Below are 20,206 nucleotides of genomic sequence, written 5' to 3' on the forward strand. Positions count from 1 at the left end.
ACACTGGTCCTGGATGTCTGAACTGTGATGTTAGATTCTACCTAACAATAACTGTACTTGAAAGACCAGAGTAGAAAGTAAAAAAAAAAAAAAAAAAAAAAAAAAATCTGATTGCTTCCTGGAGTTGCATGCTTCCTTTCCTAGGCTGGTTCTTAATACAGTAAGTTTGTAAATTCTGCAAGCTTTGCATGTCACTGAAACAAAAGGTTTAAAAGCTACAATGATTGCAGTAAATGACTTGCTGCTACCTGTGATCATTTGAGGCTGACAGCTTATCACTTATAAGAAACCTGGCTTGAGGAAATTGCCTTTAGTAGACATCCAAGAACTAGCCCATATTATGCTTTTTTCCCACTAAACTTTCCTATTTTTGCAAACCTCAGGTCAGCATTTCCATAACCGGCAATGGTAAGACCCCCAACTCCCTGATATTAGCACTTTCCTTTTACCTGGTCACCCCATTGATTAATCATAGGCATGTTGATGTCATCAATAAAGACAGTCATTTTCTTCCCTGCTGGAGGACCATATGTGGTGCCCATTCTTTTATCTATGTAACTTTCTATGCTCCTTTGGACCATATTTGGCAGAGTTGCAGAAGAGAAGTTTAGACATTTTGTCAAATGAACATCAGGATCATACTTAGTTGTGTAACCCTGTAAGATAAACCAATTTCAAGTGAAGTGCACCAGTAACTCCAAATGGATTCAACTGAAAGGAGACAGAGGTGCTCAGGATCCCTGCAAAACTTAGACATCTACAAAATAGCAGTCCTGCTATTAACTTTAAAATATCAAGCAGCAGTTTAAATATTCTAAGCTTTCAACCTGAAATTCAAACAAACTCTTAGTTAATGTTTTGCATAAAGTTGTAAAGTATTAAAATATACAAGCTTTCAATAGACTTCACAAAGTGTTATAACAAGTAGATGTATGATGACTCAGGATGCAAATAAGCTGTGTCAGAACTTTTTTTTTTTTCCTGAAGGCAAACTGCTAAAGATGACCTGTTACAGCAGTCTGCAAGTAATAAGTGAAAATCCAGGTCCTTTTTCACATTTACAGTACAGCACTACAGCTTACAACAAGAGCAGTGTAAAGGAACATTTGTGTAAAATTAAACTCAGACACATGAAATTTATTGGCATTCATCTTTTCTTAATATTGACAGGAATCTTTGCTTGGTTCTAAAAACTCATAACATTCCCATAGCTGCTGCTGATGCCTTAGAACAAAAAAGGGAGTTCCATTGTTTGTTCTTAATAAGGTGTTTATAACAGCACTCTCAGGAAAAAAAAAATGTAACCCTGGAGTCATACCAAGGCATATATTTATAAAGTATGGGAAATATTTTCCTTAGAAAGGGTCCTGGGACATAAAAATAGTGTTAAAAAGTCCAACTTTCCAACATTTGTTCTCTTTAACTATTCAATTCACCTGCAATGATGAAAGGAAAATACAGCTAAAATCTCTCAAAATATTTTGAGAGAATAGTGTTAAACTGCTGATTTTGCTGACTATGTCAATGCTATGATCTCAGTTTAAGAAAAGTTGCCTCTTAGAAATACACTTTTCTGAAGCATGACAAAAATTACACTCTATGCCTGCAAGGTATACACAACAGTTACAATGTTTGCTGCATACTCAACAGCCGGTTCATTGGTACATTTCACTGATCAGCCCTTTTACAGTTCTAATAGTTTGTATAAAACTATGAAAGTATAAACATTCAAAAAATACACTTGCCTTTTATTCATTACAGTATTTCTGAATCATTACATGGTGACAGTAATATTCCATAAATAAATGTGAAATATCTTTGAAACAAAAGAGGTTATTTGATGAGGGTTTTTTTTGTTAGTTAAACATCAGATTCTAGATGCAATTTTCTGCTCATACCAGTTTCACATTAAATACTGGTTTTTGCTGTTCATGAGCAGCATACTACAAAAAGCAAACCAAAGGTCCTAAATAACACTCTGTTTTAAATTCTTTATTTTGACATATACTGATACTCTACTCAAATCTTCAGGTTAATACCTGAAGTGTTCTGTATTACAGCCTTTTTCGTGAAAGCAGTTGCATATATCTGGCAATTTCTTTTCCATAGTAAAGCAATGCTCTACAGAAGTTGGAAGCAGAAGAACAGTTGTAGAGGCAGTTAACTTTCTCTCTTAACCATAGATGAGATCAAATAGCTACTGGCACTTTTGGAAACTATGGTCCCCTGTGTAAGGAACACATTCTGCTCTGCAGAATAGATATAGGGTAAGCAACTCCTGAGATTCAGCTCCAATTATTTTTAGGGACAAGAAGAGCAGCTGAAGGCTGGAGGTTGCCTGTATCTGGCTAAAATCCAGTATGCAGAATATCAAGACCACCATCCAGACTCCGCCTCTTCACCCTGCTAAAATAGTTCTCCAGCTGGTGCCAGGAACAGAAGTTGACATTACACTGGCGTGCACATTGGCATCAACAAGCTGAAAAGCTAGTATTAATTGCTACTGGCATTGGTGCTATTCACTTTATTTCAAGACTCAAAAAGCACATCCCTAGGAGACACAAAAGAGATCCAGATTTTAAAAAAGCCAATCAAGACTGTCAATCGAGGCCAGTAGCTTTCAACCATTTTCAGTTTCTAGACTTCTACAAAACCTCCAGCAGAAGTACAGGGGCAGGCCTGTATGGCCTATTCAGGCATATTCAGCTCTCTGTCAGTAAATTGTTACTGAGCTATCTTTGACAGAACAAAGCCTACAGATTCCCCTGGAAGTTACAGACACCATGTTGAAGTCCACTACACAAGCATGTGTTAAATAAGGGACACCAAACATGGGATGATGTTCGGGTTTTTTCAGCCTTTTGATTTTTGACTCTTCTCTAGTAAGCTATTAATTTTTATACATGTATTGTAAGATTAACTGGACTCATTTTATAATATGGAAAACATATATTTGTTAATTTCATGGCAATACTGCCAGTATTTGCTTCTACAGAAAGAACAATGTGTCATTCTCACTAAGGGAATCAAGGAATTATTTATCATAATAAATACTAAATTTACTCTCTGAAAAATTACCCTCAGTGAAGAAGGAAGTTCTTTATTTCTGTTCAGTTTGGCTTGTTGAAGAAAGTCTATGCAACAAGGGCCAAAGAGATCAGTTTGCATAAGCCACCACTGACAATCTATGGGGAAATAAGAAATCCTCCAATAAATAGTATTTTCTTACTTAGCAAAAAGTTTAAAAGAACCACCATAGATACTTATAATATATTGTTCTATTTATAGGGATTGTGAATACTGGCAAAACACCCCCGTGGGAATATGCTATTATGCAATATAAGGAAAAATCAAATTACTTGCTCACTTCAATTTAATGCTTGTGCCAATGACAATTATTTTCATTGTAATGTTACCTTACAAAGATACGAGGGGTTTTTCCATTCTACCTACCTTAATCATAACTGTTTTTGCTGTTCCCTGTTCCCCAATCAGCAAAACAGCTTTTCCTTGTTTCATGATAGTGTGCATTAGAAAGTCTGTTCGGACAGTGTCCACATTTGGAACTAGAATGGAAGTATATTCTGGTACTGAATCTTTAGAGTAAAAATATTCTGGGACCTGCATAAGAAAGATATATATAAAGTCTGAGACTTTGTACGTGGTCACAGACACACTTTGCATCACAATACCAACACAAATGCAGCATATATTAGCAAAAACTTTCTTCCTGAAAGCAGAGCATCCATTTATAATCAATCAGTAACTTGCCAAGCTTTTTAAAAAGGATGTTAGACTAACATGGCATTTTCACCCAACTATTCTCCATTATATGGAGATAGCTTTTCTTTGCTGGGAGATTTTCAGTACTAAGTAGATAAAAGCTAGGGTAACTTTTCTATTTCACTTCCAAACATATTTCACATGTGTGTTCCCATTCTCTGACAAAAATATTTGTGGGGAAAAGAAAAATTCCTTCAAAAAAGAAACTCTTGAGCACTTGGTAGGGTTAATCTTCCTAACTAAATTATGCAGGCCTTTATTATTTAATAATAATATGCCTCTTACCAAGCATACGTCTTGCGTATTCATTAAGAAAACTTAGCATGTTACAGCATACGAACCTTCTTTGACCAGTGCTCCCACTGGCCACAGCCACTGATAACAAAGTCAAACATGGTCTCTTCACCATTCACAGCTGGAAGTTCTTTCACTGCAGAATGCTTCCGCAGGAACAGCTCCATTTTCAGCCTGTCATCCAGTTCCAAAAGAGCTCCAATTGACCACATTACAGCAAAAATGAACAAGCGAGCAACGTGTTCCTTGGTAGGCTGCTTCTCATCCGTGTCTGACAATAAACCCTGCAAAGCAGATGTAGTTTGCAACTACTGGCTTCCTAGAACAACACCCAGACACAAATAATAGAATGACAGATAGAAAAATTGATGTCATATCTACCTGTAGGAGGTCAATAGCTTGTTTGATGTACATGCATTCTAAAATTGGCATTTTTGGTGTCACAGCAGAGAAAACAAAATCAATTATATCCTAGGAAGAAAAACATCATTTAAAGAATGTTTCCCCAAACCCATAAATCAACAGTAAAATTTATTCTTAGCTGTGTCTAATTACTTCATTACAACTACAGTCTCTACTTCATTCTGAACTATATTTTTCTCCCTTTCTGGGATTACAAACATTCAGATTTTGACCACAAAATTCACTTAACAGTAAACATCTTATAAAAACTAACATTGATGTACCACAGTCAGCAAAATTATTCATACAGGCTACATACAGCGATCTTCAAAAAAGTAATTTGAAGACTGTGCTTCAGTTACATCAGGAAACTGCCACTTGTGCTTGCCATTAGGGATTTTAACTTATTGCCATTTCTGAAGTGAGAAGATAAAAGCACTAGAATTGCTGTAATGACACATATATAGTGCACAACCTCACCAGTATCATTTTCTATCCAATCTGTTCTGGCTACACCATAAAGTACCTATCCCTCTTGAAACAGATATTCTCAGTTTTCTTCAGAACTCTGATAGAATCCAAAGGGAAATTTGCAATTGATTTTAATGGGACCACGACTTTTCTCAGAATATTATTCCACAGTGATTGTATTCTCTTACATCTTCAGTAAAGTTGCAAATTGATATAAAGTCTATTCTGAGATTTGCTGCGCAGAATTATTTTCAAATACTAGTTGCCATCTATAGTTCAGACTAATGTAAAGTATAACCTAATTTCACTTTCATTTAACAATTTTACTATGATTCCCTCCCTACAGATCCCCTTAGCCTTTGTAATCTTTGAAAAACAACACTGCACACGCATTCTAAGAAGACAAAGTACAACAGGAATACACCAACTTTTTTGGTTTTCCATTTACGCCCCATGTTCAGGCAGTCATAAAGGTAAGACAGTGAAGACATTCAAACACCTAAAGATGTAAACAATTACCTAGACCTATTTTTGAAAAAACAGTGAGCTGCCTAACCACACATTCACAAGCCTTGCTTGTGGGGTAACTAACCTTGCTACTTACCCAGTTTTTGTTTACTTTTTTGCCAATAAGCAATACTTTATGCTGAGTGTTCATCAGCACAGGGACTGAACCAAGATTTTCACCCACCCTCCTGAGTTTCTGTTCACTAGAACAGTGGGTAACACACATAACAAAGATATACATTATGAGAGAGAACTGTCTTAAGCATTTTAAACCAGACAGTGATCACGGCTATACACTCTGAGAACCAGGGCAGCCTGAATGTGGGCATACATAGGAGGAGGGAGGCTTAGAAAACATCTCTCTCCTTGATATTTCTTGTTGACAAGCAGAAGTGCTTCCACTTCTGTGTGTTGCTTTTAGCAGTTTTGCCTCAAGTATGCCTGTTTCACCCCCAGCAGTGTGTAGGGTGCTCAAGTGACTAATTTGGGGCTTGTGGGTTCCACAAGCATGTGGTAGAAGTTAGGTACTGCAAGCACTGGGGAGATTCAAGTCTGAGGACTTTTAAAACTTGGACCCAAATCTCTTTGTGATTCAATTCCTTCACCTGTAAAAAGAATAGATGTTTCACAGGGCACTGCAAATTATTTAATAATTGGTTTGAGACACCTTAGAATAAAAGTGCTATCAAGCAGAGATCTATGACACTGGATGAAAAGAACTCTGGCTCTAATCTAGTCTAAAAATTACTAGATCTTTCACTGAAACAATATACAGACATGCTGAAACTCATATTACTCACATACATCTGACACTTGTTTGAGTGTCACAGTCAAACTAAGTAACACCACTCATGTAATTACCATAATTATCTCATTTCTTTGAAAACATCTCTGATTTTCATTGGCTAAGCAATTCTCTTCCTTACAGGTAGCAGTAACACTCACAGAAAAGAAATTCATGGCATTGTGAAGCGGTATAGCTTTCAAAAAAGAGAATAGTCACTTTAGAAGGGTATGGAAGGTTATCTGAAATTATTCCTAAGGGGCAAATGTAACTAGGAAGAATGAACTGGGAGATGGAGAGTGGAACTCCAACCCTTTAACCATCCTTTTAAAAAAATGCCACAGAAATAGAAAAAATAGAGATAATCTTGATTCAAAATAAGGTTATGGGTTTAAGGTGTTTTTTTTTTTTTTTAATTTACCTTTCTCTTTTGGATTCCTCTTATCTTCTATGTAAAAACTAATCACTTGCAGTGGTATGTATTTTATACATGAAAAGACTAAATACATTCTTTCCACTGCTTGATTCACAAAGAGCATTATCTGGAATTTCCTATCCTACATTATTTCTACTGGCTGTACCTTCACTAATAATGATTTTACCCAATGTATAGACTTTCAGTGACAAAAAATAATTTTATAAGGACAAATAATGAGTGTTTCTTGTAAGCAAATTGGAATTACTATACCAGGTTTCTTACTTAGAGTTTTGGTTCAATTTAGATTGATTTCAAAGGGCTTCTATACTTCTTGAAGTAGACTTCAAGAGTGATTCTCCTTGGTTAGCATATTTCTATCCATAACTTAGTCTGCATTTTTTTTCTAGAAGTCAGATATTTATAAGATACTTATATCTGTGCTTTTTTTCATTAAATGCACCAAGCCCTGTATTTGGGGGTTGATTATCATTGTTAATGCATTTTATTTTACAAAGTTTTCTTCTAGAATTTATTTATCCAATTTTTAAATGTGGGGAAAATAATAACTGTAAGAGGAGAATACAGAAGTAGTGTTACTCTCATTTATAAAATCAGTTATCACCTCCATTATTGGAGAAGATAGCTCATTAAAAGTGAAAGAAATCTGACAGCATGACAGCTTTCATTTACATTTCAATAGTTCCAAATGCAGCCCTTCAGCACAGAACTAACTTCATGTTTCACTGCATTTTAATCTCTCAATCTAATATAATACGTATTTTTCTGGACTTGAATGCTATTGCTTCAGGGCTGGTATTTTAAATGTTGGTATTATGCTTTCATAGAGAGTAGTAGTATAAAATATAAGCAGAATTGTGGCAAAGAAGCAGTAAATTGACCCATATACATTATTTTGGAATCTATTTTAAAATTCATTATCAGAATTGTTTCTCTTGTTGCTGCAGTAAATACTTTGTCATATCATTATGTTCTGGAGGTAGAACAAAATGAATAGCTTGTTAAACTTTGATTTCAAAGTAAATGGGAACTAAAATGAAACATAACTGTGAGAAAACGTTTGCTAACATTCTAGACATTCCAAAATGAGATCAATCATTGCTTTTATCATAATTTATATACAACTTTCTGAAAATGTCACTCAGAAGTTCATTAAAAACTGCATTTGTAAAATCCAGCAAATATGACAAATATTATAGGCCGCCATGAGATCCAACACAAAATAAACATGAAAATTGGCAGGATTGCCAATGAGAAAAGAAAGAATATAAAGTTCTATTGTTTCACAGACGTTAAATGTGGAAATCAGAAGATGATTACAAAGATGGAAGACCACAAAGTAATCATTATTGCCACAAAAATTTCCAGGGAAAAAAATAAGAATTTCAGTGTAATTGAAGAAGGTATGTTACTGAGATTATGCTTATACAGCACTACTGTGTCCGACTGTCCATAATATTAATGAAACCTTTCTACTGATTCAGTTTGCTTTGCCCAGATGGAGTGAAAAAATGTTCTGAATTCTCCTTCTAGGCCTATTGATTGAATACAATTTAGTCAGATAATGTATCAAAGAGATGCCATCTAAAAAATCTGAAGCATAGAAGTCTTTTCCTAAAGTGCATGATCTTTTGGAACAGATAATAAAATCAGAAGGCACCACTATAATCACCTATGTCGAGCTTCTCAATACCACACAGCACAGAACTGTCCTGAATTAATTTGAACTACAGCATGTCTTTTAGAAATAAATAATCAACCAAAGGCATTTCTGCTGCACCTGAAATTAATAAAGATTCAACAAGAGTGAATCTAAATTTTGTCCTAATTTACCTATTTACATTTAAAACAAACACGTTTACTTCCTTTGTGTATCCTAACAATAATTAAAATTGCAGTAACAATTACAGTCAAAGAGAATAGGTCTGTTTTGCCAACATGCACTATAAAATAATTACAGATTTAACAATTCACTGCCAACTAACCTATGCAAACAAACCAAAAAGTTATCCCATCATCAAAATTATTCATCTGATATATTTTCATTAATTCACTAATGATCATTTTCTCTTTTTTTTCTTAAATCCTTCACCTTTATTAAGCAAACAAATGGATAAATTACTGAAATAGCAATTAGAGGAAACAATGCTATGCTAAATGAATAAGGAATGCATTTTTTTTCTGAAATAGTTGATCTAAGTACCTGAAATATAGTATTAAAGCAATTCCATAAGACATCAGAGTATGTAACAGGTAATGTCTGCAGCCAAGCCCTTAGAATAGGCCTCCAGTCTAACACTGAAGAGCTCATGAAGACCATCCCATTACGAGAAACTGTTGCAGGAGAAGCATTGTCAATGTTGTGAGGTTCAAAAATAATTTTGCAGGTGGGGGACATTGGAATACGATCTCCATTAGCCAAAGTAAGGGTCTTATTATCATCCAGAACAGAGTTGAGATTTTCAATCCATATTGCATCGACAGGTCCATCCAAAACTATCCAAATATGTTCACCCTAAAAAAAATTACATCTATATATATATATATGTATATATGTAGACACATGCAAGTTTAAGTACCTTGATTAAAAATAGATTTACTTAACACTTCAGAGGACATGTTCTTGGATATAAATATCAAGTCATAATTTGATGCTGATTGGCTCAGCATCAAATGTAGTCTTTTTACTTTGACGAGTGAATTTAATCCTTCTTTTGTTATCCTGTATCATACCAAAATGTATATCAAAGAATAACGACTAAAATTAACTTGGACTGTTCTAAGCATAGAGTTGTCCATTTCTTTTACATCAAGGTAGATGAAAACATTTCCTATTAAATAGAGTCATAGACATAGGCACACAGTCCTTGCAGAATATTGCCTAAGTATTTCATCTAACGCTTCTCATTTTCTAAGTGAAAACTGAATGAAACACATAACGCATGCAAACTTCAAAACATTTGAGAGTTATTATGACTCAGGGAAAGACCATTTGTAGGTTTGATAGGAGAATTAGGAAATGCTCATACTGATTTCTTAACAGAGCCCTCTTATAGTCTTTTGATATAATTACTGATAAGCAGTGGCAATGACATAAAACCAGAGGCGAAGAAACTATCTTTCCTGTCTTCCTATTAAAACATTAACAACCTCTGTTTTTGTGGTTGAATGGTGGGACTACCTGCTTACAGAAGGAAGTAAAACCCTTTAAACCTTTTCTGACTCAGTCCTGGAAACTCAGGTGCTTATGTTTGTGAAACCTCTGTAAACTCTGGCATGTATACATAATTCAGACTCTTGGGTATGCTCAGCTACTCACACAAAGCAAAACGAGTACTGTATTTTCCAGTTTGATAACTGAAGACCTTTTACATAAATTACTCAGGTAATGAGACCTTATGGAAATAGCATTCAAATGTTCTTATTGACTATCATGATGCAATATCCATTACCTTCTTTGATTTTAAAGTTTTTCTCCATAAAGTAGAGAAAATGCCATCTGTCCAGTCATTTGAAGCAACATCAAGAGTACCAAACATCTGGGAAGCTGTGATTGCCTTTGGGTTCATTCTCATCTCTTTATGAGGGGCTCCACAATCTGTCATTGCTTTCATCAAAATATGAATGCATTTTGTCTTTCCTGTGCCAGTTGGACCCAGTATCATCATACCTTAAGACAATACAAACTGATTTAAAATAAAACATCAAAATGTCGTACTACCATTTAATGATATTTTGCATCACTCATCCTGGTTTTTTTTTTAATCAAAATCAAATATAAAAAGAAGTTTCTCACTCCACTTACTCACTGTTGACTGAAATGAATTTTTAAAAATATTATTAAAAGGCCTTTACAAATGTCTGCTTTATTCTGGTAGATAGAATATAGAATAGAGACAGTCAATGTGGGTCTGTATCCTCCCTCAGGCAGTTCCATTCTTTCTTCTAATTGAAAAACAACAGCTGCCTTTTGATGTGTGATGACATTGACCTGACTGGTGGTAAATAAAAACAATAATTTCTAAATGTATTTAACAAGAGTTGTTCCCAATGATTCAAAAAACCTAGCATATCTTTCTGAAGCCAAAGTAACAAAAAATACAAACCTGCATTCATCATGCTGACATTTTAATACATTTTTCTTTTATAAAAAAATTTAGCAGCAATCACACTTTTAATTTCATCAGTTTATATGCTTATTGCCTAAGGAAAAGAAACCATGCCTTCAGCAATAAATTGAGTCTATAGTTGATCCTATTTAGTTATATTTTACTAAGTCAACTATGCAAGAGGCCCAGAGTCTGCCCAAAAGCAGATGGGACATTCAAACAGAGACTTCCAAAGTCATCAAAAGGAGGTAGATAACTAACTTCTACTAACTTTAGTGGTACCTGGACAACGTGGTGTTTAGCCACCTTTGAAAACCTCATCCACAAAGTTACGGACCATACACTCGCAAATCAAGGTTACAAAGCTATTCCAGGAAAACACAGATTGTCTGATGTTTGCTCTAAACTAAAGGGAGCTGAACATTCCCCAAAACATTTTGAGCTCTCAGATATCCACTTGCTCATGCCATATGTTAGATACAGAAAATCTAATCCAAGCCCACTGATGTTAATAGAACGGCCCTTTCTGCTGGTTTCAGCTGCATTTAGATCAAAGTCATTATGCAAAACATATTTCCAGGATCCAGGTGCTGACACCCTACACACATGTGCGTGCATGAGCACCTTCTTTGCACATACTGACTCTTTTCCAATCAACAAAGATTCTCTTTTCCAATTCCCATTCCTTGAAACCCTACAGTAACCTCTCCATAAATCCAAGCATCCCATGAGCAGGACAAATGGAAGTCAGGAAAACAGACTTTTTCCACTCCATGCAATAAGATGCTTCACAGAAAGGGCCTGGACAACCAAATGTTAGGCCAATTGGAGTTCCACTACCAAAGGGAGTAGCTGAGATGAGTGGAGAGAAGAGGCATCTAAACAGAAGGACACAGTGGATCCTGGAGACCTCTTGGGAACTGTGATCTGTGGTGTCTCCACAAACCAGTTTCTTCTAAGGAGAGGCATATTTAATCAGGACTGAAAAAGTTAAAACTTTCATGGTTCCTGTACTGGTGTAATTTGATATGGGACATCGAGTCCAGCAATCTGAATGTGAATTATTAATTCAACACAGCGTTATCCAGGAAATTATTGAGGAAATAAGCTCTCAGACTGTGCTGTGTTAATGAATATTTCTTTTTATTTGTTCTATTAGTTTAAGCCTACTGTTCTCCAATTGTTATATTAAGAAAGAGAATAAAAAGGATGGCTTCTTCAAAAAGTTCAGCTATTTTAGTTAAATTTCCTTTATTTTTCTCCTTCCTATACTAAAAAATTCTTGGTTTTTGGAGGCTTGGGGACACATTTCAGAGCCCTTTTTTCACTCAATTGTAAACTCTGTTGTATCAATTGTAAACCTATTTGTACTGCTGTCTTTGTTACTAGGACAGGATCAACTTTATTCAGTAGCCTTTTCTGGCCTATAAAAAAATATTTTATTTCTCCTCAGGTGAAATGGTCAGAATTGAGCACAAAGAACTTGGAATTACAGTGCATGCTTGGTAGAATCTATCATAGTAAAGATAGTCTGAGAGACTATTATTTACAACAATCTCATCATCACAGTCTCACAAGAATATTAAACATGAGCTTCATTACTGAATTCTGTCTGAAGGCAACAGTTGCTTTCAGAACATTGAACAAAATCAGCTGATCAGCTGTTTCTGAATTTGAATGTATACTCTCCATTTTAACTTGCTCTATAGAAATCTAAATCACTCTGAAGGCCACATTTGTTTTCCCTTAAAAACATAATACAGCAAAGTTAAAATTGCACTATTGCAAAAAAAGAATATATATATTGCAAAAAAAGAAAAAAAAAATCATAACAGTTTCCTCCCAAAATATCCACACAGGCTTTAAAAATGACATCTGCTCAGTTTCAAAATACATTTTTTGTGAAAAAATGCACTCTGTCACAGATAAACGTAAAAGGTTTTATTGCTTTTATGAAGTCTCAAAACCTCATCTAGCACGCTAACCATGTCGGACTTGTTGAGTTTCATACAGCTGAATTAGTTTCAGAATCCATGGTGGATGATGAATAAGTCCTGCTTTCTCTGCCTGTGTCTGAATGGCTGACAGTAGTTCAGGATAGCCAGGTTTATCCAGAGTAATTCCAGGGAATAGGTCATTAATGAGACTCATAAATAAAGGTTCATCTTCATCCACCTGTCATTAAAAAAAAATAGGGGGAAAACACATTCATTGAAATTATTATCAGAACTGTAAAAAATCTTCAAGAATATGCCATTTAAAGATGGCAGTAGAAAACTATCATTTCAAAGCAAATGCAGTAATTATGAGTCAAGTGATTGATTTTATTAATGGAATTTCAAAGAATGTAATCACAAGGAGTAATTTGTTATACAAGTCAGCAAGATTTATTTAAATCTTATTTTTCCTTGGAATTTTAATGATTTTTTTTTCCTTCTATAAATCATTAAAGCATGGTTATAAGCTAGAAAGCATGCACAAACAGGCTGAATAGATTAGCATCTGAAACTTAATAAATTGCTTCCATCACAAAGCTGGCTCCCAATGTACATATATGGACTCTAGATAAGCTGTAACCTTTTAATTACAGCAGTAGAAAGAAAGATGAATGCTTTAAATAATAATATTGAAAGAGATTAGACTATACAAGTATGCATTAGCTGCCTTAAATCAGCTCATTAATTGAAATTCTATGTTCTCAAGAGGCAAAACTGCCAAGAAACGTATAAGTTGAAAACATGGAGTAAGAAGGATCTTAAATGACACTAATACAAGGTATTCTCCTTTTCTCTTTTTAGATGGGATAGAAAGAAGAAAAAACAAAAGGCAGCTAGAGGACCAGGTTAGATTTTCCTCTAGGATCTGATGGATTCTTCAGTTGAGGTCTCTGACGTGTTTTTCTCTCCTTAAAAAACAAATATAGAGCTCACACCATAACTGTACTATGATACTCACTGGAAAACCATATGAAAAATTGCCAAATAACGTAACCTATTGCTGAAGAAAAAGAGCTTTTCAAAGTGCATTACAAATACACTTAAAAATGCAAAAGAAGTATTCCTTCTCTGAAAGTCATCAGTTACAATACCAGTTTGGAGAGGTTCATGTCCCGCAGAACTCTCATCACCACTGTTTTCTCTGGCTCTTTAGGATTAGATCTTTTCACTGTTCCAAGTGTTCTTAAAACAGACAGGATATTTCTTAGCCCAAAGTCATAGTGAACCTTGAAACAATGCATAAAAACAATTGGTACTACAAAGATTAACCACTTCAAAATCAAGTGAAGGCTGAAAACCAAATTAATTAAAGAAATAACTAGGCTACTGAACTTTTAAATGAGATGAATTTCACAGCTCTTCATCCTTTCAACTGGAGTTCCAGTTCTGTTGTTCTCTGATCCTGAAAATATTTTCCAGTGTTGTATGTCCATATTTGTCAAGTCTCACATTTGGTTATAGACTACCACTTTTAAAGTCATCTGCAACAGAGCTACTTCTTCTATCATTTTGTTAAATTCATGTTTTGCCAGATGTGGTGGCACATACAGCAAACCACTCATCTTCAGACTACCCTCTGTTTCCTGTCTGCACAAGTACAGTTGTTATATTGATACATGGTATTGAGAGCCATGATTAAAAGGGCCAGTCTCTCGCTGATTTGAAGAACCATGCTGAAATTATACAGATGACAACACTTTGTTATATGTAAGCCTAGACTATCCTGTACTTAGCGGACATTACATACCAACTTCATTCATTTACAGCAATGTGCATCCTAGACATGAATCTACCCAGCTATGGGTTTTTGGCAGGGAACGGCTAGAATCTGAATAGCCCCCCCTTTCCCTCCAGGCAGAGCTTCCTTTTTGCAGAGCCATACAGTCATATTCAATTAATTTTAGTGCTTTTACCTACACATACAATTCTGCCTTCAGTTAACACAGATTCAAAAATACAAGTAAATTTTCTATAACGTGTATTCTCTTCCTCTGTGACTTTTGATGCAAATCCTAGAAAGAGAACTATCAAGGAAAAAGTTTTACATTATAAAGTGTCCACTACTCCTGGCTGCTGGGAAAGCCTAAGTAATAAAGATATACAAGGAAGGAAATAATAAAGAGATTCAAATATTAGGATAGTATCTACTTCCTCTCTCCCTCAGATTGATCCGAAATGTTTTTTGAGACTCAGTGCATAGATATTTCTTATGCTATCTCACAAAACATTTTCACAAACAAGCTATCACATAATCTACATAAAACTATTTCTAATGATGGATACACAACTGGTATCACTGAAACTAGAAAGATATATTGAGCACTAGTCAAAATTTTCAGTAATAAATAACATATTGGTTAGGCTTGCAGATGATATCACACCAGTGAAAGGGAGAACACAACTAGACTTCAAAATGACAGAGAGAAATTCAATGAAGAATCTATGTAAAATGCATGTAATAAAGACAAGTGCCAAACACTATACATAGATGGAAATAATTGACTGCACAAAAAAAGGCAGGGAACAACTAGTTGACAAACAAGTGAGCTGCAGAAAAATATGCAGTACTGCACTGGAACCACAACTCAAATTAACTCTCCAATGACAAATAACTACAATTGCACTGGGCAGTATAAATAGGACTGTCTTTTTTAGAACAGTTGAAAAGATCCTTCCACTGCAGTTGGCACTTCTGTGCTGTGCCCAGCAGTTGAATAAAGATAAAGATAAACCCTACTGAAGAGAATCTAGAAAAGGGAAATAAAAGTGACTGGCTAACCAGAAAATGTGATATATCAGGAAAAAGTAAAACAAAGTCTGCTGAGAGCAAAGAAGACTGAATATATAGGATAAGTTACAAGTTATGATAAAAGTTTTCAAACAAAACAGCTGCTCTAAACAGGAAGGCAGAGTGAATAGAAAGGAAAAGTACTAATGGACTTAACTACTGGAAGGAAGATTCAGAATAGACTTTAGAGAAAACTTTGTGACCCTGAGGAAAATGAAATTTTGGAACAGAATGCCTGGGGAAGCTGCAGGATATATGTCAATAGAAAATTTTAAGGAGAGTCACATATATTAGTAGCAAATGATTTAGTTATGATTGATTTTTCCTCTAGACAGGTAAATGGACAACCTTTGAAGGTTCCTTCTAGTCTCATTTTCTACGATTTCAGCAGGTGCCAAGTTAACACTTGACATAGTCAGATATGAATGTTCAGCCAGATACTGGCAAAAACACTCATTTGCAGATGGCAACATTAAGACAAAAAGATTAATAACTTCTCGTGAATTTTGGAAGGAAGATTACATCTCGATGATGAAGGCTGCTATCATTTTGTAGATTTGTAGCAGATTTTGTCATGTATCACATGAACAAATCATTTTCATTTGTTCTAGTGAAGAGTCTAGAATCATGACAAGGGCTGATATTTCTGTTACTCTCTATGCTAGGTGACCACCACTGACCTACTGGAGTGAGTCCAGCAGATGACCACCAAGTGATGGGACAAAGGCAATGGTCAAAATTTGCAACAGGGGAAATTGCAGTCGGACATAAGTAAAAAATTCTTCACTATGGTCAAACACAGGAAAAGATGCCCAGAGAGGCTGTGGAATCTCCATCATTGGAGATATTCAAAATTCAACAAGGACAAGTTCCTTAGCAACCTACCCTTAATAGACCAGTGCTAAGCTGAAAGTTGGACAAGACGACTTCTGTAACTCCCTTCCAACCTACATAAGTCTATGATTCTATAGAAATGACAATTTCTACAGATAATCATTTGAAGAAATACTGTCATACTCATTAGAAAATTTAAAATAAATAAAAAAGAGCTTAAAGCCAGGTTTTCTGGTGCATTCCAAATGATCTGCATGACTGGTCGTTCAAAGCTGACACCATTTATTCACCCTAACCAGTCTTTTAGTTTTTCAACTGCTTGCACTTCAGGAATGGCTAAAACAGAACAGCTAGAACCTACTAGCAAACCTGGACCATGGCCTGCCTGCCTCTCTACTGCAGTAGGCAATATATTGCACTTGGGGAAAATAGACTGCACAGTGGCATAACTGATGCTCTTGTAAGGAAGAGTAAAAAAATCCACAAATAAAAGTCTCAACAGTAGGAGCACACTTTACTGACGTAGGGAAAGGATATGGTTTTCCCCAGCCTGAGTGAGGCTGTGGGAGGAGGCAGTATGGAACTTTGGCAAGAAGTCCTATAACATTAAAAGGCAAATAATTTGGTTTTTGGTGCTGTCAGAGGTTTCACAGGTTTCATCATGCTTCACAGGTTTGTGGGTATCTTCGGCTTCCTGTATTTGCTAAGGACTATTCTTTTACTTTCAGATGTTTTTCACTACAGAAAGGTATGATAGTCACCCAATGCAACACCAATCACTGTCAGATTCAGGTCTGAGCTCTCCAGGTTCAGTCCCTGACTTACCAACAGACTTTGGAAACAAAGCACTGCCATCCTCTCTCTGTCAAATTCACTGCTGTAAAACGGACACAGTGAAAGCATCATTTCAATTAAAATGATGTGCACGCTGCCCAGGCATTGGACAGGACCCCACAGTGTTAGCTGCTACAACAAACATAAGGAGAAAAGGAAGTTCTGACAGAGATAGCCTTTGTCTATCTGTGAATCAGACTTCCTATTTCTAGAGTCTGCACCTGTTTTGTGTAAAATGCTTGGCAGACTTCATATTTTCCTCATGGAAAAATCCTTGTGGATTTTGTGAGAGTTAACTTCAGCCAATGAATGACTCTCTGTTGCTGTTTTCTTCTACTGATGTACATTGCCTTTGCTGAAACAGGCACCGTTTGGCCATTGCATATCGATCCTGCTCCTTCCGGTCAACCACCCAGTTACCAAGTAGGACTTCCAACTAAAAATTTATGATAAAAATAGTAAATAAATAAGACCAACAGGGAAAGACACATTAATATGCCTCTAAGAAAGCTTATCTGTACTTTAGAGTTCTAGGCATTCTAAAGCTAGAAAGAAATAATTTGTATTCCACTGAACATTAGAAATATCAGCCCTTCAGGTCATGAGTCTTCCATACCTAACCAGATTAACTCATTACACAATGACATCACATCAGATATTACTCCTCAGCCTATAACAGATTTCATGAGGAACTTCAGTAGACGGTTTATCCAAGTTAACAACTGGCTCCGCTACTGGTATTGGTGAGTTGGTTACCAGCCTGGTAAAGGAGGGCTTTAAACTAGGAAAGACGGGTGGGGGGGGGGGAGTGGCATAGAGAAAGGGTAGTCAGCAAAACAGGGCCCAAGTATGGACGCCTCCATTAGGTTCATGCAGCTGGGGAAGAGCACATGAGACATGACTATGGAGAATCCTCTTGCACCTCTCCTGTGAAACCTGCATGCTCAATTGCCTCTCTGAAATGCCTGTACACCAACGCACGCAGCATGGGGAATAAGCAGAAAGAATTAGAGATCTGTGTGCAGTCGCAGGGCCTTGATCTCATTGCGGTTACAGAGACATGGTGGGATAGTTCACATGACTGGAAGGCTGTCCTGGATGGATAGGTGCTTTTTAGGCAAGACAGGCCAGGAAGGCGAGGGGGTGGAGTTGCCCTTTATGTGAGAGAGCAACTGGAATGTATGGAGCTCTGCCTCGGGGTGGATGAAGAACAAGATGAGAGACCATGGGTAAGGATTAAAGGGCAGGCTAACCTGGGTGACACAGATGTGGGGGTTTACTACAGGCCACCTGATCAGGAAGAAGTAGTCCACGAGGCCTTCTACAGATAGCTGGAAGTAGCCTCACAATCACAGGCCCTGGCTCTCATGGGGGACTTCAACCACGCTGACATCTGCTGGAGGAACAACACAGCTAGGCACAAACAATCCAGGAGGTTCCTGCAGCGCACTGAGGATAACTTTTTGGACACAGGGGATGGAGGAGCTAACGAGGAGAGACGTGCTGCTGGACCTTGTACTAACAAACAAAGAAGGTCTAGTTGGAGAGGTGAAGGTCAGGGGCAGCCTTGGCTGCAGTGACCTCGAGATGGTGGAGTTCAGGATCCTATGAGGAGGGAGCAGGGCAATGAGTAGGCTAGCAGCCCTGGACTTCAGGAGAGCAAAAGTTGGCCTCTTGAGGGACCTACTTGGAGGAACCCCATGCGGTAGGGCCCTTGAAGGAAGGGGGGTCCAAGAAAGCTGGTTAATATTCAAGCATCACCTCCTCCAGGCTCAAGATCAGTGCATCCCTCTGAGGAAGAAGTCCAGCAAAGCGGGCAGGAGACCTGCATGGATGAGCAAGGAACCCCTGGCAAAACTCCAGCAGAAGAAGGAAGCCTACAGAATGTGGAAAAGGGGACAGGCCACTTGGGAGGAATATAGGGACGTTGTCAGAGTATGCAGGGATGTGACAAGAAAGGCTAAGGCCCATTTGGCCCTTCTTTGCTTCAGTCTTCACTGCTAAGGCCATCCCTCAGGAATCCCGGACCCTGGAGACAAGAGAGAGAGTCTGGAGAAAGGAAGACTCTCCCTTGGTCGAGGAGGATTGGGTTAGAGATCATTTAGGCAAACTTGACATCCACAAATCCATGGGCCCTGATGGGATGCACCCACGAGTGCTGAGGGAGCTGGTGGATGGTATCGCTAGGCCACTCTCCATCATCCTGGAAAGGTCCTGGAGATCAGGAGAGGTGCCTGAGGACTGGAGGAAAGCCAATGTCACCCCAGTCCTCCAAAAGGGTGAGAAGGAGGAGCCAGGAAACTACAGGCCTGTCAGCCTCCCCTCCAGCCCTGCAAAGGTGATGCAACAGCTCCTCCTGGAGGTCCTCACTAAGCATCTGGAGGACAAGCAGGTGATCAGGAGGAATCAGCACGGATTGACCAAAGGGAAATCATGCTTGATCAATCTGATCGCTTTCTGTGATGGGATGACTGGCTGGGTAGATGAGGGCAGAGCAGTGCATGTTGTCCACCCCGACTTCAGCAAGGCTTTGGACACTGTCTCCCATCACTTCCTCCTAGGTAAGCGCAGGAAGGGTGGGTTAGGTGAGTAGACAGTGAGGTGGATTGAGAACTGGCTAGGTGGCAGAGCTCAGAGGGTTGTGGTGAATGGCACAGGGTCTAGCTGGAGGCCCTGTGCCCCAGGGGTCAGTCCTGGCTCCAGTCTTGTTCAATGCATTCCTCAATGACCTGGAGGAAGGCTCAGAGTGCACCCTCAGCAAGTGTGCTGATGATCCAAAACTGGGGGGAGTGGCCGACACACCACAAGGCTGTGCTGTCATTCAGAGGGTCCTGGACAGGCTGGAGAGCTGGGTGGAGAGGAACCTCCTGAAGTTCAACAAAGGCAAGTGCAAGGTCCTGCACCTAGGCAGGAATAATCCCATGCAGCAGTACAGGCTGGGGGTTGATGTGCTGGAAAGTAGCTCTG

General features: G+C 37.6%; 1 protein-coding gene across 1 annotated transcript in view; it reads right to left on the reverse strand.

Annotated features, from left to right (window-relative positions):
* LOC104149032 (dynein axonemal heavy chain 5) overlaps positions 1-20,206 on the reverse strand; it is a 179,022-nt gene that overhangs the window by 86,234 nt on the left and 72,582 nt on the right. The window contains exons 45-52 of the mRNA XM_068936316.1: positions 13,875-14,009; positions 12,772-12,961; positions 10,130-10,347; positions 8,881-9,192; positions 4,459-4,548; positions 4,125-4,361; positions 3,454-3,621; positions 450-656 (exon numbers count right to left, since the gene is read on the reverse strand). Coding sequence (XP_068792417.1) covers positions 450-656; positions 3,454-3,621; positions 4,125-4,361; positions 4,459-4,548; positions 8,881-9,192; positions 10,130-10,347; positions 12,772-12,961; positions 13,875-14,009 — 1,557 coding nt within the window. The remainder of the gene's footprint in view (positions 1-449; positions 657-3,453; positions 3,622-4,124; positions 4,362-4,458; positions 4,549-8,880; positions 9,193-10,129; positions 10,348-12,771; positions 12,962-13,874; positions 14,010-20,206) is intronic.

Source organism: Struthio camelus, chromosome 2, assembly GCF_040807025.1.
Source record: "Struthio camelus isolate bStrCam1 chromosome 2, bStrCam1.hap1, whole genome shotgun sequence".
Classification (NCBI taxonomy): Eukaryota; Metazoa; Chordata; class Aves; order Struthioniformes; family Struthionidae; genus Struthio; species Struthio camelus.